Source organism: Chelonia mydas, chromosome 3 (assembly GCF_015237465.2).
Source record: "Chelonia mydas isolate rCheMyd1 chromosome 3, rCheMyd1.pri.v2, whole genome shotgun sequence".
In the NCBI taxonomy this organism is placed as follows: Eukaryota; Metazoa; Chordata; order Testudines; family Cheloniidae; genus Chelonia; species Chelonia mydas.
In genome coordinates, this window is record NC_057851.1 from 20,602,383 (window position 1) to 20,628,583 (window position 26,201).

The window sequence follows — 26,201 nt, forward strand, 5'->3', positions numbered from 1 at the left end:
TTACTGAAGAAGCAGGAAACCCTAAGCTGCAGGAGAAATGTAAAATAAATGTACTTTTTTTTTTTGGAAGTTTGCAATTTGAACATAAACCCTCTGCAGTTACCACAGTTTAATGTTTATTGCCCAGCACTCAAGTGCACACCCCCTCTGAAGTGTAAACCCAAATTTGTATTGTCTTGTGCTGCACAGAAATCTGTACAGCATAAGCTCATGAAACTCACCCCTCCTTCAATGTGGAGGAAGATATGCACAGCTTTTTGCCCCCAGTTATGAATTGCACAAACTGGTTTAGAGGGGAAAAAAAGTTTATTAACTACAAAGGATAGATTTTAAGTGCTTATAAGGGATAGCAAACAGATCAAAGTAGATTACTGAGCAAATAAAGCAAACGCACAAACTAAGCTTAATACACTAAAGAAACTGGCTACAAGTAGCTATTTCTTCCCTAAACGTTGTTTTAAGCAGGTTGCAGCAATTCTTGAAGACAAACTGCTCTTCCTTGCAACTTAGAATTCCAGATATTCCTTTCACAAGCCAGATGCCTACACCTTTTTAGACTGGGTCCTGTCCTTTCTTCCCCAGATCAGTCCTTCTTCCCCAGATCATATGTGTTTTCAGCAGTCATCTTGGGCAGGGATTCAGTGAGGAACTGACCAAGATTAACTCACTTCCTACCTTAAATAGGATTTACATATGGCAGGAATCCTTTGTTTCCCAGTTTGATCCCCACCCCCTATTAGTAGAAAAATACTAGTAGGCCAAGATGGGGTCCTGTACCAGATGACATGATCACATGACCCTGCAGGGCCAAAGCAGCAGCCCAGGAAATTTCTCAGGAAGGAGGGAGATTAGCATCTTCAGAGTCCTCTTGCTCTCCCTAATGGCCCATCCAGGCTGACTGCCTACTTTCTGGTGGGTGTTCCCCAGGTGTAAACACATTTGTAATTGTTATATAGTCAATATTTCTAACTTCAGACACACAAATGATACATGCATACAAATAGGATAATCATAGTCAGTACATCATAACCTTTCCAATGATACCTCATATGATCCATCTTGCATTAAACATATCTTAGTTATGCCATATTCATATCATAACAATATCTCTATGAAGAATATGGGGTGTAGCGTCACATGCAGAAAGGCACCATATTAGCCCCATTTTTACAGCTGGGGAACTGAGGCACAGACCAAGTGATCTGCCCAAGGTACACAAAAAGTAAACTAGATCTCCTGAATCCCAGCCCACCACAAGACCATCCTTCCTCAGAAGCTCTTTATATTATAAAATTCCAGGACTGTTACTTTGTGTGTCACTCTGAAGCCTAGAATGTCTGAGTCAGTGTCGAAGTGATGGCAACATCTACAAGCATGGCTGAGAGCTCTCTTTATTTAGAATATCACCAGGTTCAATCATCACTGGGGTTCCTGGTCTGTTACAGTCCAATTTCTAAGTTCTCAGACACTTTGACTTTACAAATTTACATCCATGCAGTGAACAGCCACAGTAAGGCATGTATGCCATGCCAAGAGTCCTGTACCATTGTGATATCATAGGTAACTCAACCAGTTGCCACCCTTACTCTTACCCTGAACCCTACAGTTAATTTGCATGCAACAATTTCATTGGTTGTATGAGGGAAACAGCACAGATGGTGGATTATGTGGTCCAATTGCCTTTCCCATGCGACAGCATGGCTTTCCGTCACTCGTATATCACTAAGATATAAGAACAGAGAATGTAACAAGGCAATATCTAGCAACAACAGTGAATGCTTTTGAAATTAGTGTTTAATAATTACAATAAGTGTACATATCAGGGTGGGAAATGATTCCTTGTTTCTTCTCTATTGTTTCATGTAAATAGTAGTGAAAGAAAATCCTCCTAACCAGTATTTAATCCAATAGGTTTAGAAGAGCAACATATTCAGAAGGCCCTAATCACATCATACAAAAAAAAATGGCTGCATCTCTGTAACTATATCTGATGATGCCACCACTTAGGGGGATGGCACTGGCACTATCAGCAGAAAGGCACTGTGACAGGGTCAGAGGAGGAAGTCCAGGGGGAGCTCCCCTGGTCCAGGAGCTCTGTGGCAGGCACAGACATACCGACCAACACAGACAGAGGCTGAGAGGAAGAAAGTAGTCCCAGGGTAATACCTGGTGTCTGGAAAACCGCTACGCTGTGGTTCTCTTTAGGACCTAGGACTTCAAGGAGCCTTGTCGTGTAGGCTAGGACAGGCCTCCTCTCCCTCTCAGCCAATCAGGGCAAGTTCAGGGAAAGAGGGAAGCATATAATCTGCCTCTTCCTCCTAACAGGAGGCACACAGAGGACTGCCTTCGGGTGAATCTCTCTCAGATCAGGGAGACTGAACTGGTCTCCCTCTGAACTGTGGAGGAGCATTGGGAAAACCTCAGTCCAGCAGAGATGGCTGGGGAGCAAAGGATGTTTTGCTGTGGAAGGTCCCCGCCCCCATGGTTTGTTTATTTGTAAGGCTGTGGGGCCAATCTGGGTGGAAGTAATTTAAAGGGCCTGCTGGGAGAAGCTGGCTCATGGCTGTAGCCTGCTACAGGGATAATGGTATGTTACCAGTGATAAGACCTTATTGCCTTGATTGAGTAAAAGTATGAATCCTTCACGAGAATTCCTCTCCCTCTTTGTCAGGATAGAAATATACATGATGCACTGTGGAGTCTCAGGAATGGTAAAGGGTGCAGAATATGTGTGTGGAAGGGAGAAGGTATCCCCAGAAAACACACAAGGACTCTTCCATTGGCCCATATCTATCTATCAGATGTTTTTGTTCCATTTTCTTCCAACCTACTTAATATAGTTATTCTGCTTCCCCTATGAACAAGCTATTTTGCACATATATCTCAAACAAATATGGTCTTCAGTATTGGAAAAAATAAGCAGGAGCAGCCAACAGTGTAGTACAGTGAATGTTAAATTAGTTCGTATTCTTAGCCGTCGGGGCAACTTCCAGGAGCAGCTGGAGATGCAAAGTGACTCTCTGTAAGAACTGGGGATGGCGTTTGTAATGAACTAATGGGAAGTAAACAATGATACCACTGAGGATGAATAGGATGACATAGAGGAACTCGATCTGGGGTTGGTCGATGATTGGAGCCAGCACCAGGTACACAGATGCAATCAACACAATTATTGGTATAATAATTGGAACCTGTGAAAGCAAAACATCTCTGTAAAGGACCATATGTATCCTAGGCCTGACCCTGTGAAGTTCTGAATGCCCTCAACCCACACTGGAATAGCACTTTCCAGGAGGCACTCAGCACCTTCCAAAACTGGGCCTTTGGGCACAGACTCCTCAGCCAGCCATTAAACATGCATGCATGTTTTAGGTACACTGAGGATTATGAACACAGAACCACAAATCCTATAATAGTGTCTGACCACTTGTACTTGAAAATGGGAGGCTCTGCATGTGTAAAGCCGACAGACCTGGTCGTCAAAAGGCAGGATCGAATCTGGGACAGCTGAGGCTTGGTATACAGCCTAAGGCTGTAGCAGACTCATTCATCCCTAGATGGTCTAGATGCCACTAGAGGGAGACAAGAGTGCCACACCAAGCAGACAGCGGTTACACATGCACTGAGGGGTGGATGCCCAAGTAGCCTATTTCTGTAAGTTTGGCCTTAAAAATATTCAATCTAAAACTTAAATTTAAATTAAACTAAATTAAATTTAAACTTAATTTAAAATTTCACCAAAGACCTGTAAATAAACAAGAGGGAATAATCCTGCACCAACAGGGAGATGGGTTAGATGCCCCAGTTGTTCTTTTCCATCTCTAACTTCTGTGATACCCTACTTTCAGGAGGGAATCGAACTGCCAAAGTCAATGGTATTGTGCTTGTTTAATAGGGAGAGCATGGATGGGACCCTCCACAGATCTCCCTAGCCTTACCACTCAGCAGCTCTGCCCGCCTCAGCCCCTGCTCACTCCCAACGGGGCCCCAACCCTTCTGGCAAAATTCTAATAAAAACTCTAGCTTTACTTTGAGTGTGAAAATGTTTCTCTTGCGGACAATGGTGTGTCACAAGGACAGATCCTTCTATGGCCACTGCCCTGTTAGCCAAGACCAGGGAACCTCAGGAGTTAGTGACATGAGTTGCTACAGTTTGAGCTAAAAAGCCAAACTATCAATCTAAAAATTGTAACAGGCCCATTACCTCTGTGGACTGAGACCTGGCAGGCACATAAAACACACTGAACAGGGGGTTGCACTTCCACTGTTTCACTCTTCTTTAGCCAACAACATGGAGTTTGCTGTCCTAGTTTCAGGACAGAATCACGGGTGATAGGTGCCTTATTGGGACTTTTCCATCTCCCTGCCCGGGCAGGGCCGTGCTCTACTGTTCCATCATTAGTGCTTTGTCAAGTCTAGCTTTAAATATTAAACCTGCTCCACACCTCATGGAGATGCCCACTGGGGTCCAAGATCCATGCATTGCCCCTATCCCAAAGAAAAGCCAATGGACTGTGAATGGAGCCTGCTCTTGTTCACTTTTTCAGTGATCCCCTCTAAGCCTAGAAACTCCCCTTTCCGAAGAGTTCCCCGTCTAACAGGAGAAGCCCTGCAGCACATCTTCTCTGGAGCTGTGCAGTCTGACGGGGCACTGGAGAGAGGTACAGGTGACTCCAGAACAGGACTTCATACGGATCCAATGAGCTAACCTGTATTTGGGAACCAGTACCCTAGGAAGCAAACATGTGCCCCAGCCATGGCAAAATGACTCAGGAGACCCTTTTAGAGCACTCCTTTCCCTAGATCCTCTTCTCACAGGTTTAAGAAGAAGCAGTGTCTGAGATCCAGGACTAAAGATAAACCTTCACTGGTGGGAGGGGCAGTGTGTTGCCAGGCAGATAGCTATCTGTCTCCACAGTGCCCTAATGTTCAATCCTTCCAGATGGGATTAAAGAGAATATTTGGTAAAGTCTATCAAGGGTGCAACATCATTCTCACTTCCATGGGCAACAAATAAATGTTTTTAAGTTTTACCTTATATGATCTTGGCAGTTCCGGTTTCTTAATCTTTAAGTACAGGAGACCAGCAATAGTTGTGCCATAGAAAAGCCAAGCTGTAAAACTGTACAAAAAAAAAGTTACAACCATTGAGTTCAGCAATTAGATCAGCTGAATATAAAAGCCCTGCTTTTCAGATATCAACTGTATGTACCTTTAAGAAAGTGCACTGTTTAAAAAGGAGAGGAATCATTAACTTTAGTACAAAAGAGCCGTTTTTAATTGTCCTAAATCCAACACTTATCAACATGCACTCCATTTTTCTCACCTACAGTGATCAAAACTTTAAAATGGAGTAAATATCATTAGCCATTAGAACAATTTACAAGTTTGTGGTGGATTCTCCATCACTAGAAATTTTTAAATAAAAGATTAGATGCTTTTCTACAATATGTACTCTAGTTCAAACAGGAATTAATTCTGAAAAATCCTATGCCTGTATTATGTAACCCTTCTGCCCATCAGAGTTGGCAGCAACAAGGGCCGGGTTCAATATCTAGGGGATCCATTCCAATAACAAAATGCAAACCGGCTCGAGCCCCCACCCAGTGACCTGGGACAAATATACACCACCCCTGCTGGGCGCCTCCAAGAGGCAATACTTCCCCTCTCGCAAGCACATAGTCTGAGTGTAGCAAAAAGCCTTTTAATAACAGAGAGAAACAATGTGGCATTATGTTGGGGAAACACCACCAACAGGATTCATAACACAACCCATGAGCAAAAAAAACCACCCCAAGCAAATTGGGGCATGCCCCTTTCCCTCGGGTTCTTGAGTCCCAGCACCCAAACGTCTCTTGAGTCCAGCAATCCACAAATCACCCAAAGTCCAAAAAGTCCAGCCCCAGAGTTCAAAAGTTCATCTGCATAGTGTTACTCCCCAGTCTGGCTAAAATGTGCCTGTGTGTGGGGGAAAGGGGTAAGGGGCACCTTACGTGTCCTGAAGCTGACTGCCCCACAGGGCTCTGCTCTGCTACGCTGTCTCACGAACGGCTCTGCTCCACCACGACCGGCTCTGCTCTGCACAGCTCGCCGTCTCACGAACACACCGCTGTCTCACGGATGGCTCCGCTCCACCACGACCGGCTCCACTCCGCACAGCTCGCCGTCTCACGAACAGCTCTGCTCAGCTCGCCGTCTCACGAACACGCCGCTGTCTCACGAACGGCTCCGCTCCACCACGACCGGCTCTGCTCTGCACAGCTCGCTGTCTCACGAACGGCTCCGCTCTGCACAGCTTGCCGTCTCACGAACAGCTCTGCTCAGCTCGCCATCTCACAAACACACCGCTGTCTCACGGACTGCTCCGCTCCACCACGACCGGCTCTGCTCGGCACAGTTCGCTGTCTCACAAACAGCTCTGCTCAGCTCGCTGTCTCACGAACGGCTCCGCTCTGCACAGCTCGCCGTCTCACGAACGGCTCCGCTCTGCACAGCTCGCCGTCTCACGAACGGCTCCGCTCTGCACAGCTCGCCGTCTCACGAACAACACCACTGCACGCTAGAACTTCCGGCTCCCCACTACTTGACACAGTGCTCAGTGATTTCAGCTCTTAGTGATTTCAGCTCATAGTAGTGGGGGCCTTAGTGCTGGTGCACCATAAGGCCAACGTGAATGCAGCCCAGTACCTGTAGCAAGACTCTTAATAGACCCAAAATTAGCTCTGACATTCCACAGTGGAGAGAGACAGAGGTGCAATTGGTGCTTCAGGCCCTCACAAAGGGGCCCACACCACCAGGTACTAATACCTGTCTTAAGTCTCTCTCCATTCACACAGTTTTGGAACCCATGACCCTTGCCTAGCGAGTGCTACTCAGTTGATGGTGAGTCCCTCCATCATAACAAAAGGCCAAGTACAGTTCCAAGCACAGTTCCCATAATCAGGGTAATAACAATTTACTCTTCCCGCCCCAATAACAGACACTGGGGATCCCACAACAGCTGAAGTGACCATTTGGGCAGCTATGGCCTCAGTCTAGGCGGGGTGGGTGTGCCTATGCAAATGAGATTGGCCCCTGAAGTTTTTTTTCCACAACTTGCCACACCTCACCACCAGATGTCAGGGTGGAGCTCATCCTGACACTGCTTACATCCTCCCCCCAGCCGAGAATTTGTCGTCCCGACAAATCACACGCCCTTTATACCAACTCATTGGTTTCCTCCAAAGGGCCTCAGGAAGCCCACTTTAGCTTCCACAAGCCTGTGTGCTAAATGTATTGGCTCCTCACTAGTCACCCCAGGTGCATCATAAGTTAACCGTTTCACTGGTCTTATCACCCTGTCTCGTCTATTGAGACTCTCTGTTGCCGAGGTAGGGGGAACATCCTCTTGAGTGACGGATGGAGAGGCTTCCCTGGAGGGTCCCTCGGCTACTGGCGTAGGCCCCTGCACTCCTAGTTCTAACGCTGGAGGGGACAAGGTGCCCAGGGCATCCTCTACCTGTGTGTCTCCACTGTCCAATAACCTGTGTGTGTCATCACAGGGGGGTCTTATCAGCGGCACCGGGGTGTCAGAAAGGGGCCTAAATAATTCCGCCATGGGGTTTAGGGCAGAAGAGGGAAAACTCTCGTTTGGTTCAGCTGATCGAGACTGAAATCTTGTCTCCATCCCAGGATACACCAGGGTTGTGTCTTCCTCCTCAAACTCACTCTCAGATGTGCAGAATAGGGGTAAGTTAGCTGCAGCTTGGGTCTAGCACCTCTGTTCTGCCCGGCTGCCCTGTCGTGGCCCGTCTTATAAGGGATGCTTACCAATTCCCCCACAGGGAGCAAAAGGTTTCTATGCACCGTCTTTATTTGCCCTGGGCCGTCTTCAGGTTTGATCTTGTAGACCGGCAGATCTCCCAGCTTTTCCATCACCAGGTAAGGTATTGCCTTCCATCTGTCAGCTATTTTGTGTTTGCCAGCAATACCCAAATTTCGCAGCAGGACTCTGTCCCCCGGCTGGAGCTCCTGCGAACGCACTCTAGCATCATATCGATGTTTGTTGCGGTCTGCGTTCTTCCGAGCCGCAGCGGTAGCTAAGCGATAAGCATCCTGCAGCTTTTCTCTTAGTCGGGATACATATTGCTGGTGAGTTTCATAGCTATCTCCATCCTCTGATACACCAAAGCACAAGTCTATGGGTAATCTTGGTTCTCGCCCAAACATCAAGAGATATGGGGTGACTCCCGTAGCATCGTTCTTTGTGGCATTGTAGGCATGCACCAGAAATGCGACATGCTGGCTCCAGGTTGCCTTCTGCTCTGGTCGCAAAGTTCCCAACATATCTAATAGGGTTCGGTTGAACCTCTCTGGCTGAGGATCACCTTGGGGGTGATAAGGCGTTGTCCTAGACTTTTTAATTCCTGCTATCTTCAGCACCTCCTTCAGAAGGTGACTCTCAAAATCCCGCCCCTGATCAGAGTGTATCCGAGCCGGGAATCCATAGACTGAGAAATATTTGTCCCACAATACTCGAGCGACGGTGGTGGCCCTCTGATCACGTGTGGGATATGCCTGTGCATACCGCGTAAAATGGTCAGTCACTACTAGAATGTTCCCAACATTCCTCTTGTCTACCTCTACAGACAAGAAATCAATGCATACCAATTCCAAAGGTTTGTTGCTGGTGATGTTCTTGAGATATGCAGCCCTTGTGGGCAGAGTTTTCCTTTGAACACATCGAGCGCAAGTCTCACATTTCCTGCGAACATCTTCAGCCATTCGGGGCCAATAGAACCTACTACGAATAAGTTCCAGGGTCCTCTCCATCCCTAAATGCCCAAAGTCATCATGCAGAGCCCTCATGGCCAGGGCTCTGTACTTTTTTGGCAGCACTAGTTGTGCTCGTTGTTTTTGTAAAGGGTCAGTGGTCATTCGGTGTAGCACTCCCTGAATCAGTTTTAGTTTGGTCCATTTTCTCAATAGTAGTTTACCCTCCGGGTTAGGTGGGACAACCGCAGCTGGGCTTCGCCCCTCCCTTTTGGCAAGTAGTGTATCACGAATGTCAATATCTTGCCGCTGGGCTTCTTGCCAGTCCGCCGCATTGAGCATGGGCAAAGGAGATTGGTCCAATGCAATATAGTTCACTGAAGCAGAAGGCATGCATTCAGGGGGCAGGCCCAAAGCTTCTGCAACACATCCCTGAAGGCTCTCACGGGCCTCTGGCTCTCGGCGACTCACACTGCAAATAGCTCTCACTCCATCTGTGGGTATCACCGCAACTTCTGGAGCCTGTGGACGCCTGGACAATGCATCTGCATCTACATTGCTTCTCCCTGATCGGTACTGAATGCTGAACTCATAGCTAGCCAAGGCGGCTACCCATCTCTGCCCTGTAGCATCCAGCTTAGCACTTGTTAACACATAAGTCAGTGGATTGTTGTCTGTCCACACCTGGAACTGAGCACCATACAAGTAGTCTCGAAATTTCTCAGTGATGGCCCATTTCAGGGCCAAAAATTCCAGCTTGTGGGTGGGATAGCGAGTTTCACTATCAGACAATCCTCGGCTGGCAAAGGCTACAGGTTTACGTTTGCCTTCCACTTCCTGGTACAGGACTGCTCCCAGACCCTCCAAACTGGCATCAGTATGCAGGATAAAGGGTTTGCTTGTGTCAGCAAAAACTAGGACTGGAGCATGAGTTAGGCAAGTAATGATTTCTCGAAAAGCCCTTTCACATCTCTCATCCCACCGTGGCCCAAATGGTTCAAATGGGCCATAGTGTCTCTGCACAGGGGGCTTTGGAGACCTCCCCTTATTCTTGGACTTAGATTTGTTCTTGCTGGACTGATGTCCCCTGGTGAGATTGTTCAGAGGCTTTACAATCGTAGCATAGTTTTTCACAAATCTGCGGTAGTAGCCACTAAATCCGAGAAAGGTCTTGAGTTCTCTGTAGTTACTGGGACGTGGCCATGTAGTGAGTGCTTTTATTTTATCAGGATCAGTACTCACACCCTCTTGGGACACGATGTGACCCACATACTTCACTGAGGTTCTGCAGAACTGGCATTTGTCAATTGAAAGCTTCAGACCATAATCCTCCAACCTATCAAGCACTTTAAGAAGTCTTTCTTCATGCTCCTCTAAGGTTCTTCCAAACACAATCAGGTCATCCAAATAAACTAACACTTGCAGTAAATTCATGTCTCCCACAACTTTCTCCATGAGACGTTGAAAGGTGGCAGGTGCTCCAGAAATCCCTTGGGGCATGCGTTCGAACTGATAAAACCCTAATGGGCAGATGAAGGCTGTCTTCTCCTTATCTTCTTCTCCCAGAGGGATCTGGTAGTATCCACTTCGAAGATCCAACACAGAGAACCACTGGCTTCCCAGCAAACAGTCTAAGGCATCTTGCACTCGAGGCATAGTGTACTGGTCGACCACAGTACGGCTGTTTAGGGTGCGGTAGTCAATACACATCCGAATTTTCCCATTCTTTTTACGGACTACCACAATGGGTGAGGCGTATGGGCTGCGGGACTCTGTAATGATGCCATTCGCAGCCAGCTCCTGAAGATGATGTTGCACATCTTCCATCTCAGAGAGAGCAATCTTCCTAGATCTCTCCCTGAAAGGTCGAGAGTCATGGAGTCTGATATTGTGCTCTACTCCTTTTGCACATCCCACATCCCACTCATGCAGTGAGAACACCTTGGATCTTTCACAAAGTTTCTTCCTCAGGCGATCTTTCCAGTCCTCGGACACTGGTGAATCTCCAAAGTCAAACTTTGCTGGGTCTATTGTGGGAACTTGAGTTTCACACTGGGGTTTTACAATCGACTCAGGCTCAAAGAGGTCTGCTATCTTTTGTCCTTGCTTCACAACAACATCACGACTCGTTTCATTAGCAATCAGTATAGTCACCCTTTCCTGGGCTTCAGCAGGTAGGGTTATGACTCCACTGGGGACCAGCACTCCTTCAGGGAGCTCTCCTCCCATCGGCTGCTCTATCATTGCTAACGTCCCTTTACTGCCTTTCAGACAGGTACTCATGACAAGCACTTCTTGCTCCGTCCTTGCAGGCACTACTAAGGGGGTCGTGCCCGCGTACTTCAGTGCCCCAAGCGGTAGCTCAGATGTCTCCCTTTTAGAGCTCTCAATTTTCCTATAGGCTTCAGCACAAAGCGTATGGATCATCAGGGTATTCAGGTACTGGTTCCCAGCCCGCCTTCTGCAGTAATCCGCGAGTACCTTGAAGAGACTGGAGTTGGTCCCTATCAGCACAGACATATCAGAGGTCCCTTTAGGGTCAGGGCATATTAAGGCAGCTGTGTCTACCTCTTCTCTTACCCCAGCAACCTCCTCTGGGAATTCCAGGTGCACTATGACATACCCTTGGTAGGGGTATTCATCCATGCTGAGGCCACACAGGCCAAGGCCAGTCAGTGGCTGCATAGGCAGGTGCCTAAGCATCTGCTGGTAGAATGACTGAAATATAATAGTCACTTGAGATCCAGTGTCAAGCACTGCTTTACACTCCACCCCTTCAATCCTCACCGTGACCTCTGCTCGAGGCCCTATCAGTCCTGCGGGGATCCCAGCTGGACAGTCTTTTCTGGGGGAATCTTCAAATCCTGCAGACCTGGGGGGTCCCCGTCCCCAGACCCTCTGGCAGCTACCGGATCTCTCCCAACTGATCCTCAGCTTTCCATACACCAAGGAGGGGTTTTCTTCATTACGGCACTTGGCAGCACTGTGTCCATCCTGACCACATCGGTAGCAGAAGAATTGACCTTTCCCCCTTCGCCTGGGTGGGATGGTGGCTCTAAGTGCGGGCTTCTCAATTGCCACCGGTTGAGGCTTCTTATTCCTGGAAGTCTTAACTTGGTCAATGGTACTTTGCAGCTCAGCTATCCGTTCCGTCAGGACCTGCATTTGTTGGGCAAGTTCCTCTCTGGTGCTCACCATCAGTACACTGGCCGCTTGCAGTGGTGTTGTGCTGGCTGGATCCGATGTTTGGGCTTCCCAAAACTCACTGGCAGCCTGCCTTTCTTCCTCCTCTCTGACCTCTTTCATCAGCTGGGAGTAACTTGGGGGATGTTCCCGTCGTTCTCTTAGCTGGAGATGAAGTAGAATCGGGTTCTGATACTGAGTTCCTCTTACAATTTGAGCCAGTCTGGTCTGATCCATCTGCTCAGCAGTCACTGCTCCCCTCATGACAGCTCTCTGAAGCAGTCTCTCCAGTCTCTGTATGTAGGCTGAAGCCTTCTCGCCCTTTTGTTGTCGGGAATTAAGGAACTTACAGTAGCTGTCTTCAGGGTCCTCTACGCTCCCAAAGTTGTGTTCAAGGGCCTCTAGGCAGTCCTTCACACTGACCCCAGGGTCAGTGAGCTTCAGGGTGCGAATCACATCTAATGCTGGGCCACCAAGGCTCTCTATGAGGCATCTTCGCTTTTCTGCATCTGGTACGGCCCACTCTTGCAGCATTTCAGTGGTATGCTCTAACCAGGGTTCAAACTCCTCCTCCCCAGCAAATAATCTTAACTTACGACAAGAGTTTGACGCAGCATGGGACAGCACAACCTTTTCCAATGTTTGCTCCAGAGCTTTTCTCCAATCATCAGCCGAGGCTGCAGCCTCTGAGCTAGAAGCTGCTGAGCCAGGGCCCAACAAACCTGACAAATTAGCCATTATACAAACAGTAATTTCCTCAAAATATAAGCACAAACAAAAAAATATATAAATTGTTTTCCAATGTAGTGGATCACTCAACAGGTGCTTGCGAGGGGTACTGACCCAGGGATCCCGGACGAGCCCCCAAAAATGTAACCCTTCTGCCCATCAGAGTTGGCAGCAACAAGGGCCGGGTTCAATATCTAGGGGATCCATTCCAATAACAAAATGCAAACCGGCTCGAGCCCCCACCCAGTGACCTGGGACAAATATACACCACCCCTGCTGGGCGCCTCCAAGAGGCAATACTTCCCCTCTCGCAAGCACATAGTCTGAGTGTAGCAAAAAGCCTTTTAATAACAGGGAGAAACAATGTGGCATTATGTTGGGGAAACACCACCAACAGGATTCATAACACAACCCATGAGCAAAAAAAACCACCCCAAGCAAATTGGGGCATGCCCCTTTCCCTCGGGTTCTTGAGTCCCAGCACCCAAACGTCTCTTGAGTCCAGCAATCCACAAATCACCCAAAGTCCAAAAAGTCCAGCCCCAGAGTTCAAAAGTTCATCTGCATAGTGTTACTCCCCAGTCTGGCTAAAATGTGCCTGGGTGTGGGGGAAAGGGGTAAGGGGCACCTTACGTGTCCTGAAGCTGACTGCCCCACAGGGCTCTGCTCTGCTACGCTGTCTCACGAACGGCTCTGCTCCACCACGACCGGCTCTGCTCTGCACAGCTCGCCGTCTCACGAACACACCGCTGTCTCACGGATGGCTCCGCTCCACCACGACCGGCTCCACTCCGCACAGCTCGCCGTCTCACGAACAGCTCTGCTCAGCTCGCCGTCTCACGAACACGCCGCTGTCTCACGAACGGCTCCGCTCCACCACGACCGGCTCTGCTCTGCACAGCTCGCTGTCTCACGAACGGCTCCGCTCTGCACAGCTTGCCGTCTCACGAACAGCTCTGCTCAGCTCGCCATCTCACAAACACACCGCTGTCTCACGGACTGCTCCGCTCCACCACGACCGGCTCTGCTCGGCACAGTTCGCTGTCTCACAAACAGCTCTGCTCAGCTCGCTGTCTCACGAACGGCTCCGCTCTGCACAGCTCGCCGTCTCACGAACGGCTCCGCTCTGCACAGCTCGCCGTCTCACGAACAACACCACTGCACGCTAGAACTTCCGGCTCCCCACTACTTGACACAGTGCTCAGTGATTTCAGCTCTTAGTGATTTCAGCTCATAGTAGTGGGGGCCTTAGTGCTGGTGCACCATAAGGCCAACGTGAATGCAGCCCAGTACCTGTAGCAAGACTCTTAATAGACCCAAAATTAGCTCTGACATTCCACAGTGGAGAGAGACAGAGGTGCAATTGGTGCTTCAGGCCCTCACAAAGGGGCCCACACCACCAGGTACTAATACCTGTCTTAAGTCTCTCTCCATTCACACAGTTTTGGAACCCATGACCCTTGCCTAGCGAGTGCTACTCAGTTGATGGTGAGTCCCTCCATCATAACAAAAGGCCAAGTACAGTTCCAAGCACAGTTCCCATAATCAGGGTAATAACAATTTACTCTTCCCGCCCCAATAACAGACACTGGGGATCCCACAACAGCTGAAGTGACCATTTGGGCAGCTATGGCCTCAGTCTAGGCGGGGTGGGTGTGCCTATGCAAATGAGATTGGCCCCTGAAGTTTTTTTTCCACAACTTGCCACACCTCACCACCAGATGTCAGGGTGGAGCTCATCCTGACACTGCTTACAATTATATAGAGTATCAGAGGAGATGATCACAGTGGCTTCTTCTTATAATCTATGAAAACAGCAGGTATGGATCCATTTGTAAATTACTATGAATCACAGCAGCAGTCACGTCACAAAATTGCTAATCACGCACTTTTCCCTTCCCTCTGACAATTGTTAGCTAGAAAATGATAACATGAGCTAATGAAGGCAGAAGGTATCATAGAATATCAGGGTTGGAAGGGACCTCAGGAGATCATCTAGTCCAACCCCCTGCTCAAAGCAGGACCAATCCCCAATTTTTGCCCATTATCCCTAAATGGCCCCCTCAAAGATTGAGCTCACAACCCTGGGTTTAGTAGGCCAAAGCTCAAACCACTGAGCTATCCCTCCCTCCACACAGGTAGAGAGAATGTATTAAAAATGTTAAAAACAGATTCGAGGAGGGGGAGGGGCAATGGAAATATTAACCATACCTGAAGAAGTTTACTATGCTGCTGAAGTTTCCTGGTATTATCATTATTAAAGCCATGGCTGATGTAAATATCAGAGCAGGTGAAGGCGTGAGGCATCTCACATGAGCCATGGACAGAATATCTGGCTGAAAGTCAAAGCAAAAGGTGACAGACAGACAATCACATCTGCATAGGGCCCAATTCTGAAATGCATACTCATGCTGCCATGGGCTGCACTGGGAATTTTGCCTGAAGCAAGAGTTCAGGATTGGGCCCTTAACCAGCAGCTAAGCACTGTAATTAAAAAGCAGTTCTACTCTGAAGGGTGTAAACGTGGAACCCCTCAAGGCTATTTTTAATCGTAGCTCAGTGATTTCATATCAGATTTGCTCAGGCTGCAAATAAAAGGTGGGATTTTCTGTCAGTCTATAGCCTCTAGCTGGTACCTGAAAGCCAAGTCAGATTATTATTAATGATGATTAATGATCCAGAAAGAAAGATTCTAAAAGCAAATTCTGCCTTGTTACATCTGGGCAGCCTCATTGTTCTCCAGCTCTGCTACTTTCAGTTACTTTCCAATGGGACTTGACATCAGTGGGACCATTTGTGGAACTAAGCATCTAGAAATGAAAGACTACTGCAACCAGCCCCCAAACAAACCCTGATTTGTTACAAAATGTGGGATAACTTTGCTAGCCTGTTCCATTGCTTGATTCCATTGCTTGGGAGTGTTTAAAGAGAGCACTTTGTCTCATTTCTGAAGTGACTATCAGGTGCTCAGTTTTAATACTACCCTACTGCCTGAAAACCTGGGTCACTGCATACATTCTGAACTATCTGTTAACGCACATGCTCAGCTTTCAGATCCCAAACTGCCCAGAGCATCACATGCATCCCAGAACTTTCCATGTATGGATGACACCATCTTTCATTTCTAAAAAGGGGACATGCAACACATAACTCCCTGTGTTGTTTGCATGGGCCCAGGCATTTAAACACACTGAAGAGTCCCTGAGCTGAGAGTGTAGGGGAAGTGGAGTCTTACACTTATGCATACGGAAGGAAAAATGAGGGAAAGCAAGAACTATAATTAGGGGGTGCTAAAAAGAACATAGCTTCCCTGCTAAGTGCAGAGAACGAGCTCCCCTTCTCCTTGGCGTAGGGATCAGCAATCCTTCACAGCTCCCCTCCCCTCCGCCCCACCCTGTTTCAATTTACTTTAACCATTGAGAGAGACCCTTAAGAGTGAAAGACTTTGAGGCTATGTCTACACTCAATGTTTTTGATCGTTTCCCCCCACCCCACCCCACCCCACCACTGATCTAATACATGTGCAGCTTCAGCTCCAGCAATGGTGTGAGCACGAATGTAGGCAATGTGCAGGCATTTCCACCACGGTAGATGACCTGGGGGTAAAAAGAAGCCCACACTTAATCTGTACGCTGTGTTGCTGGTGCTCAGAGCTGCACTTTTCCACCTGCAGTAAACCCTAAGGGGGAAAGTTTATGAACAATGTCTGATTCCACATCACCTCCCACTTCAGTGGTGGCTGGGCCAGCAGCAACTGAAGAGTCAATCCACAGAGCTTTCTAAAATCCTGCAGCAAAAGGGGAGTTAGGAGCTAATATTTCTAATACATGTGTTTTTAAAAAAACAAAACAGACTTTGGAGGGGAAAATCAAACAATGGAGATGCCTTTATATATCAGTAAATGGCTTCAAGAAGCTTTCCCCCCTTTTTGCTTCACATTAAGGGGGAAATAGCATGAACCTAAAAAGACAGTTTCCACTCCCTTACCATATGGCCTTCCCTTGAAGCAATATAGCACACACGGCCTCCACTGAAAAAAGTTCCATTCGCTGACCCAAACGAAGACAGTGCAACTGACAATGAGATCACCCAGACCCAGTTGCCCAGGACTTTATTCCTAAGTGACAGGGAAATAAAACAGCAAGGCCACAGATCACGCAAAAGCAAATGGTTTTAACCATGACAGAGAAAGACAATCAGTCTCACTCCCTTAATTCATCTTTAACTAGTTGTGCAATGCTATGGCCAGCAGAGGCAGTCATCCTGACCAACTGGAAGAATGCCCTTAGTGTCATCCCTATCATACAGGTGGGGAAACAGGTGAAGTGACCTGCCCAAGGTCACTCAGCAGGCCAGTGGCAGAGCTGGGAGTAGCACTAAGTTCTCCTGAAGGCTAGGACACCCAACTGGCAACTAGGCCGCAGTGACAGCGTTAGTACACGCATAGCTCACCCCCAGCTGACGGCCACAGCGCCTGAAGACAGAAGTTCAGCTGGAGTCAGGGCTGCAAAGTAGCTCACGTTTACCAGCAAATATAGGCATGTCACCAAAGGAATGGCAATCATCACTGCTCTTGGAAGGTTCACCTAGGGAAGAGATAAAGAAGGATGAGCTAAGGGCTCCAACACAGCAATGGATATTTACAGCTGCCTCTTGCAGATGGCCAGCTCACGCTGGAACTGAAATCTTCATTGACAATTGACGCACAGCAAAACATTTGACAGGCTGAGAGTGGACATGGTCACATGTACATTCTTGTGCCATAACCTATTTTACTGAATTTCCACGAACCACTGTAAAACATTTAGCAGCGGCTATAACAGAGTTCCTGTGTCCCTGTGTGTCTGAGCATTTTTTGGCCAGCACGCTGAACAGAGATAGAGACTGGACCAAGCTGACCGAAGGGAAAGGGATGGGATGGGAAAAGAACAATTTTATGACAAAAAGAAAAGGAGTACTTCTGGCACCTTAGAGACTAACCAATTTATTTGAGCATGAGCTTTTGTGAGCTACAGCTCACTTCATTGGATGCACGAAAGCTCATGCTCAAATAAATTGGTTAGTCTCTAAGGTGCCACAAGTACTCCTTTTCTTTTTGCGAACACAGACTAACACGGCTGTTACTCTGAATTTTGACACTTACGTTTACGGTTGCTCAAAGACTGAAACCCGCCCCACTTCCTTCTCTTCTACTTCCTCCCCTTTGCAAATGGGAGTTGCATGGAGGGGGAGGAGAGGTGGTGGCTTGGGTATGGGTCCAAGAAGGGAAAGGGAACCATTTGTTGGTCCAAGGAAAGTCAGAGCAGTCTATTCTCCCTATGACCATTGCAAATGTTTATTACCATTCCCAGTCCTTGGCATGTGGCCTCTCTCTACACTGAGTCACTCTGCAGAAGAGGGGAAAAGTGGGGGTGAGTGAGGTGTCCTCTCTGGCAGTTCTGACACATCCCATGTCCCTTAGTAGTGGAGAGGTGTTATTCCAAAGGTGCAGTGAAGAAAAGGCACTTCTTGTAGTTTCCCTGTCCCTTTCAGTGCTGCTCATTGAACACATGGGTTGGATTTTCTGGTGATGCGGCGGGTGGGATGAGTTATGGGGTGAGTGGATGTTCTCTGTTGTTCTTTGTTCCTTTACCATGGGAAGGAAACTCTGTCTGCTAGCTAGTCAATTTCCTCTCAAATTTCCACCCTGAGGGCATAATTCAGCAAATATTCAAGCTGGTTCCCTGGGTTTAACAGCAGGGCAAATGGGTGTGGTCCAGCTCTGTAGCTCGCCAAATTCTTCCACTCAGCAATAGAGGGGTCACCCTTATTAGAAACATCTGTCTAGCATAGGTGGCTGGGTGCCCTCCACAGTACTGGAAAGAACGGTCTTTTTCATTCTGGTATATTCAGGACTGCTATGTTCTCCAAGTGATGGGCAGCCTTTAAAGAACAGAAAGGTGACTTGTACCATGACCCCTGAAAGAACCGAACCCACCCCACACGCTGTAAACATTGCATTTTAATAAAAGTAAGGCAGGTATCTTAGCATTTTTAACCTCAGCTGCTTCCTTGTGGGCTGCCAAAGTAGTATGAAAGAAGGGGGCTGTAACAGCTGCATTGCCTGGATTCTAAAAAGTATCAATATTGTGGCCTTCAGCAGTACAGTTGCGTTATGTGGGGGGATTTAGGTCCCGTTCAAGGAAAAAATGAAATATAATGCTACCAGGGTCTTTGACATGGCAAGATGTTCTGCTGCTGAGAGGGAACCCATTCTGGTGGTAGGGCAGAGGGGCACCACAGACATAACAAAGGGAGATGTCAAGGACTCTGGAGGACCTGCCTGTTGGTGTAGACAGAAGTGAGGGGCAGTTGGACTTTCCTAGGGCAAGAGAGGATCAGACTATTAGGCAGGATGAGGCATTCCTGCAAATGGAGAGACAGCATGGGCAATGGGAGCATGCACAGAGGGAACAGGATCATGCACTCATGCATCCCCTAGTCCAACTGGTAGCAGAAGGCTTTCAGGGCCTGCCCCCTGCTGGGGCCACTCCTCTTTTATGGGAACAGGCAACACTACCTCTTCCTCCTCCAGCAGCAGCCCAGGCTGCTGCTGTGACAGTGAATCCCAACTCCCTCCCTGCTGGGGAGGGGCATGCTGGACACCCAGCACCATGTCCTCCTCAGTCACCAAAAACTCCTCTTGAGGGACCCCGGTCCAGTCCTAGCACAGCCTGTGTTTGGCCCCTAAACGCCATACAGGAGATGTCCCTATTTGTCACACCACACAATATTCTGTGGGCCTTCCCCGTCTTCCCAAGGAGAGGAAAAGGTTGTGGAGATGTCTTTGCTTAAAGTAATTTTTGCCTACTTGTAAGGGAATTTGGCTTTTTTTGGGGGAGGGGGGGTCATTGGTTCCTGTTACAAACCGTTCTTGTTCCATGTATATATGTTTATGCAGAAGTCTCAAAGTCCCGGCCAACGGGCCATCTGTGGCCCGAGACCCTCCCCACTGCGGCCCCTGGAAACTTTTTAAAAACTTTCTTTCATCTGGCCCTCGTGGCTGCCGCCCGGGGGTAGGAGGGGAGGGGGCTGGAGAGATTCACTTGCTCCATCCTGCTGCTCCTGGGACCCTCCCAGGGGTTGCACTTGGCAACGTGTCATTCATAAAACTTTTTATGTCTGTGGCCTGGGGGACATTCACTTCGGCAGCTCGGCTCCCTGCAAGGGGTTCCCTACCCCTGTGGTTGCCGGTGGAGCCGCGGAGGAGAGACCCAAGCAGCCACGCTGCCAGCTCTGTCTGCTGCAGGCGCCGCCCCCCGCAGCTCCCATTGGCTGGGGGAAAGGGATAGAGAGATCATCACTAGTTGCCAGGCAGAGTCAGCCACGGAGGCAGCATCATAAATTGCCGGGCAGAGTCAGCTGTGGAGGCAGCCTCACTAGTCGCCGGGCAGAGTCAGCTGGGGTGGCATGAGGCCAAGGGAGCGAGGGAAAAGGGTGGGAAACGGGCTGGGAGGTGGTGTGACTCGTGAGGCACCAATGACAGCACGAGGGGGCATGCTGCTTCCGTCTCCCTTCCTGAAGTGCTGACTCCGTGGCCAAGGGGAGCTCCAGGAGCGGCGCCTGCATGGAGGCAATGTGCCTGGTGCCTGCAGATAAGATAAGAAGAAAGGAAAGAGACTCTTCCCAGCTGTTGGCACTGCTGGTCTGTGTAATGAAATGAGGCCCTTTATTTACTTTTTAACCCACTGTCCCACGTAATGTTGGTAGGTTGTATAGGAGAGGCCACCTCAGCAGGAGCACCAGGAGGCACTGATCCTGATGGGAGCATAATCCCAGAGACACAGGGGAGGGTTAGACCCACCCGCTGCCCCATCTCTTTAGGGTAATAGCCATGCGCCTCACCCCCTGCACCTGACCAGTGGGCAGGCCATGACTGTGCCTCCTCCTCAGCCGCTTTTGTGCCCCAGGAGGCCCAGCCCCACAAGGTCCTGCTGTCAGCAGAGCATGGAGTGTGGGAAACTGCAGCAGGAACTGCCTCGTGGTAGGATGGTGTTGGTGAAGGTGTTTGGTGGCCCCTGAAAGACCAGGTTTCTATTCCTGGCACTGCCTCTGCCAGTGATGTCCTGTGTGACCTTGGGCAAGGCCTCAGTTCCCTAGCTGTCACACAGGGATAATAATAACCCACCTCACTCTCTCTCTCTCTCTCTCACACACACACACACACACTTTGCTTGTAAACAGCCTTACAGAGAGATGTCTCAACCTAAAAAAAAAAGGAAAACTTGACGACGAACACCCCCAATTCCAAGATAAGTGGACTGTTGATTATTTTGTCCTTGAGTACAAACAGACTGCCTCATGCCTGATCTGCAAAGACAAGGTTGCTGTTTTAAGAGATGACACTATCGAACGACATTACACAACGAAACATGCACAGCAATATGATAAGTATCAGGGAGAAGAGAGAGAGAGCGAAGATGATCTTACAATTGAAAAAAGACTTCGCGAAGCAGCAGCAGCTTTTTCAGAAAGTGAGAAAAGAGTCAGAGTCAGCAGTTTTGGCAAGTTATGTCATAAGTGAAATGACTGCTAAGTGTGGGAAGCCATTTACGGATGGTGAATTTATTAAACAATGCTTTATTAAAGTCAGTGAGATCGTATGTCCCGACAGGAGAGATGTTTTCAGCAATATCAGCCTATCTCCAAATACAGTAGCAGAGCATATTATTCAATCGCAATTGATGAGAGTACCGATTTGGTTGACAGTGCGCAGCTTGCCATATTTGTGAGAGGGGTTGATGAAAACTTTGCAGTAACTGAAGAACTGCTCAGCTTGTCAACAATGCGTGGTAGGACAATGGCCAGTGAAATTTTTCACTGCCTCACAGAAGCACTGGAACAACGCCGTCTGCCATGGCACTTGTTAGCCGCCTTAATCACTGATGGGGCTCCAGCAATGATTGGTCAAAAAAACAGATTGGTAGCACTAGTACAAAGAAAGATGGCCGAGCAAAACGCTGAGCAACCAATAGCGTTACACTGCATCATTCACCAACAAGCACTGTGCAGTAAATCTTTGAAATCTGACAAATGTCATGTCAATTGTTGTGAAATGTGTGAATTACATTCGCTCAAGGGGCTTGCAGCACAGACAGTTTTATGCTTTCTTGGAGGAAAATGATTCTAAATAAGGTGACTTGCTCTACTTCACTGAGATGTGCTGGCTAAGCAAGGGTTCTACTTTAAAGAGATTCTTTTAATTGAAAACAGAGGTGAAAAGATTCATGGAAGAAATTAAATGTCTGTACCACAATTTGAAGATCACAAATGGATGACAGATCTTGCTTTCCTTGTTGACATTACACAAGCGCTGAATATCCTACACCTGAAGCTGCAAGGTCCAGGCCAGCTGGTGACAGCAGTGTATGATAATGTGAGAGCATTCACAACTAAACAAAAATTGTGGAAAAATCAGATTTCTCAGGGGACTCTCACTCATTTCCCAGCATGCAAGTCACTTGTGGAAGAGCTCGGCTCTGAAATACAGTTCAGTGGTTCTGAATACATTACTAAGCTTGACCTGCTTTTGCAAGAATTTGATCAGCGGTTTGCAGATCTCAGAAAGCACAAAGAAAGCTTCGATATGTTTGCTAATCCATTTTCTGTTGATGAGGAAACAGTACCATGTGATTTACAAATGGAACTCATTGATATGCAGTGCAACACATCTTTAAAGACTAAATTCAGAGAAACCGAAGATGTCACAGTTCTTCAGACAGCTACCACCATCTTTCCCAAATCTTGCAAAACCTTCAGAAAAATCATGTCCTTGTTTGGCAGTACTTACATTTGTGAGAAACTTTTTTCCACAATGAATATACCGAACACAACTATCTGATGCACAAATCCTGAAGGTTTCAGCTGCTCAGTCACTTTGGCCAAACATCAACAAACTGACAGAATTGAAACGTTGCCAGGTGTCTGGCAAACCCTAAAAACTCTCTGGCAGGCGAAGAATTGTATAAAGTTGTATGACAGTTTTATTATTTCTAAGAAATTCGAAATAAAAAATACAATATAAATGTTTTCTTTTCTGAACACCATCTTCAGTGACATTCCTGGCCCGCTGGGAGGATTTGGCAGTGGCCCTAAGGTAAACTGAGTTTGAGACCCCTGTGTTAATGGAAGTTACTGGTCAAGTCACTTGCATGTGTACCTTCTTAAGTATGGTCACTGGGATACTTCCTGGAGGTTTGGGGTGAGATAGTGGATTCATGACTGAGTGATTTCTGTAAGAGACCAGTGCCATGGAAATGTGAATAATTCCATCCCTACCCTACCGCCTTTTCCCTCACCTCACCCCAGCCATGAATTACCTAGTTTTTTAAAGAGTTCATAGCAGTGAAGTATGAAGTGAAATAACCATTGCTGTCCAAAGTACCACAACAGACAACATGAATTTTATGGAAAAGTCTTTGTCTTTGTTAATTAAGTGAGAATACAGAAAAAGGAAACAAACGTTAACTAACAATGAAGATACCTGATGCCAAGCACTTTAACGACTCCCCCACCCCCAAACAGTTATCACTGGCAACGATGAGAGCAGTCATAGCATGGGAGCATGCATAGCTCCTGATGACAGCTTGGAGATACTGTGGCAGAATTGTAAGGAAGAACTTATTAAGTCCTTCCCAAAACCTTATGGAACTGGGGTGGTTTTTTTTTAAAAATTATTGTATCAATATTTAAGTGCTCCCTGTAACAGATTTTCTATTCATTGCTGGGGCGCCACCTTGTGGCTGCATCTGGGGAATAGCCCTGCCCAGTCTGATGCCCTTTCCTATTTCTCATTCACAATACAGCCCTTCTCATGCTCCAGGGATTGGAGTGCTCCCTCTTCACGGCTTGGCCCTCTGGCCAAGTCACTATCGTTTTCCCCTTCTGGAGTGTCAAAGTCTTTCCATACCAGCTGTCTCAGGCAGTCTTCTAATTCACTGCCTAGACTGTGCCACTTCCCCAGTGACTGGTAGGGGGACTGGGACCCGTTCAGGCACCCTCAAATCAGCAGCCAAGGTCTGCATCGTCCTAAACCTTGCTGCCATTTTCCTGAGCCTTTTCCTACTCCCCCCCGTCAGGCTTCTGCTCTACCACCCTTCTGGTTAAACCCTTCTTTCAGGGCCAGGATCCCAGGGCTTCTACTCTTCTCCTGAGTCTCCTTCTTTCCCTCTCTAAGCCCAGAGTAACCACAGACTTCCACAGCACTGCCTCCTTCTGCCCTCTCTTCCTGACCTTATACCAGCCTGCCTGTTCCTGCCCAACTGGGCTTCATCCTCAATCAGTGCTTGCTCATCAAGCCTAACTCTCCCGCAGGTGTGGCCTACAAGGTTACTTAAGCCCTCTTGGGCCACATTAATCCTTTCCGGGCTCGTGTGGAGTGAATACCCCATCACACTCCCCATAAACCGACCCCAAACAGAGCAGTTAACATGAAACAAAAACATTGCTCAGTGATGGTACTGAAGTGTATTAAAAGTCTCCACAGTACAAAACCATGACCACAGGTGTTAACCCTGAGTGTCCTCTCCCAATTGTCTTGCTTTCAGTTAGAACATTCACTGAAGGGGATCAACACAAATCAAGCTATCCTGCCACAGAAGTATGTGGCAATGCTCTATTGTGCTTGTCAAGCAGTACTACATTGTCATAACAGTGTACCACGACACAGTCCCAGTTCACTGTCTGGCTCCTCGTTATGACATTATTTGTGAGCTCACAGCATCGTGAATTTTGCTGGCCCTCCAGGAACGAGGAGCAGTGCGCACATGGGTGGGGGTTGCCTGTACAGGCTTCGGAAAGCAGTTCTGTCCTGTGCCTGCTGGCTGTGGAAGTATTCCCACTGAGCCCCACATACTTTAAACAAAACACAGTTCACCACGATAATCCAAACCCTGTTGGCCACATTGGCATCCAGATGGGTCCGGAGGCATTGCCCAAAAGCGCACTTTATTACTATTCTGTAGCTACTTGTTCTGTAGTTTAATTCTTTTTCTTGGGTCAGAGATGTCGGGGTGAGGCTTCATGAGCCACGGTAGGAGTGGGTCTGCAGAGTCCCCAGAATAAATGTCAGCACAGAAGCACCATACATAGTCACATTGCTTTGGAAGAATAAATTTGCGTCTTTCCCTTGCAGTACAATCCCAATCTCCTGAGCACCCTGGCATCATGGACCTTCCCTGTGTGTCCAGTGTTTAAATTCATGAACTGACCCCTGAGGTCCACCAAGCCTTGGAGAACCAGTGAATAGTAACCTTTGCAGTTCACATACTCACTGGCCCCTTTTAGTGGGAAAGGTGGAAGGCTGCGTGTTCTGTCCATGGCCCCACACAATTAGGAAAAGCCATCCTCTGAAATCCTGCTATAATTTCAGAGACTTGCATTATGCCAACCACACATCAGTAGATTACAGCATTGACAGCCTGGCATATCTGTACAACCACCATCCCAACAGTCGACTTCCCAACCCTGAACTGGTTGGCAACTGACCAATAGCTGTCCAGGTGTTGCCTGATTCCCCTTTCAGGGAAATAGCCATCTGTTTCTGCACTGGTATGGGATTCTGAAATCGAGTGGTCTAGCGCTGGGGGCTTGGTCCAAGCTCCTGGCACAACTGAATGAAGGTCTGCTTCCTCATTCTGAAATTCTGAGGCACTGGTCATCATCCCAGGATTCCAACATGATGTCATCCCACCACACTGTGCCACTTCTCTGGGACCAGAAGTGGTGGTCTACTCATGGCATACCATCATGATCCCAGCATTCAAACCATCCATTCCATGGGACCTGAGTGGATTTTCATTCCTGCTCTGGGCCAGCCATCTTCGCCCCCTGACAGCTCTCTGGACTGATTCCATCCACTGTCCGGTACTGCAACACATGAACATTTGTCCTGCAAGCAGTAACAGAAGCAGAACCACATCTTCCTGGACCTGTTCCATGCCTCCAACACAGTTTGGCAGAAGGGAGAGAAGAGTGGGAGCTGCCTTTGTCAAGTGCGTGAAGGCGGGGTACAGTACCAGCACAACGCAGCAAGGTGGCTCCTAGAGTGTGCGATGCACAGGACTCTGGGATAGCACTAATGTCACATGCCAAAAAGGGGCAGTGTGGATGCAGATATATGCCCATTCACAGCATATACCAGTGCCCACCATGGCATATGGGGACACTCATCATGGGTACGGGATACACAGTATAAGCACATGTAGCCCCATACACTCTTAAGTGTAGATGTAGCCAAAGTGAAATCATGTTTTTCACACATTACCTTCACAATGGACTCAGTCCTGAGGTCCTCACTCAGGCAACAATTCTATTGACTTGAGTGCGTTTTGCCTGAATAAGAACTGAAAGACCAGGCCTTGAATGCAGACGTTCACTATAACTGTCCATAACCAAGGTCCTCCACTAGGACATTCATGTATAAATGTTTGTTTCCCCAACCATGTGCTTACAAACTCTCTTTACAACTGTGACTGCCAGGGGGTGGAGAGGAAGGGATC

At 47.9% G+C, this 26,201-nt stretch overlaps 1 protein-coding gene across 1 annotated transcript in view; it reads right to left on the reverse strand.

The window, feature by feature from the left end:
- Positions 1–1,085: 1,085 nt before the first annotated feature.
- Positions 1,086–26,201, reverse strand: part of LOC102930459 (b(0,+)-type amino acid transporter 1-like) — a 28,067-nt gene continuing 2,951 nt past the window's right edge. Inside the window, exons 2-6 of the mRNA XM_007070001.3 lie at positions 17,116–17,249; positions 16,651–16,780; positions 14,875–14,999; positions 5,035–5,122; positions 1,086–3,191 (exon numbers count right to left, since the gene is read on the reverse strand). Of these exons, the coding sequence (XP_007070063.2) occupies positions 2,958–3,191; positions 5,035–5,122; positions 14,875–14,999; positions 16,651–16,780; positions 17,116–17,249 (711 nt within the window). The 3' untranslated portion in view covers positions 1,086–2,957. The remainder of the gene's footprint in view (positions 3,192–5,034; positions 5,123–14,874; positions 15,000–16,650; positions 16,781–17,115; positions 17,250–26,201) is intronic.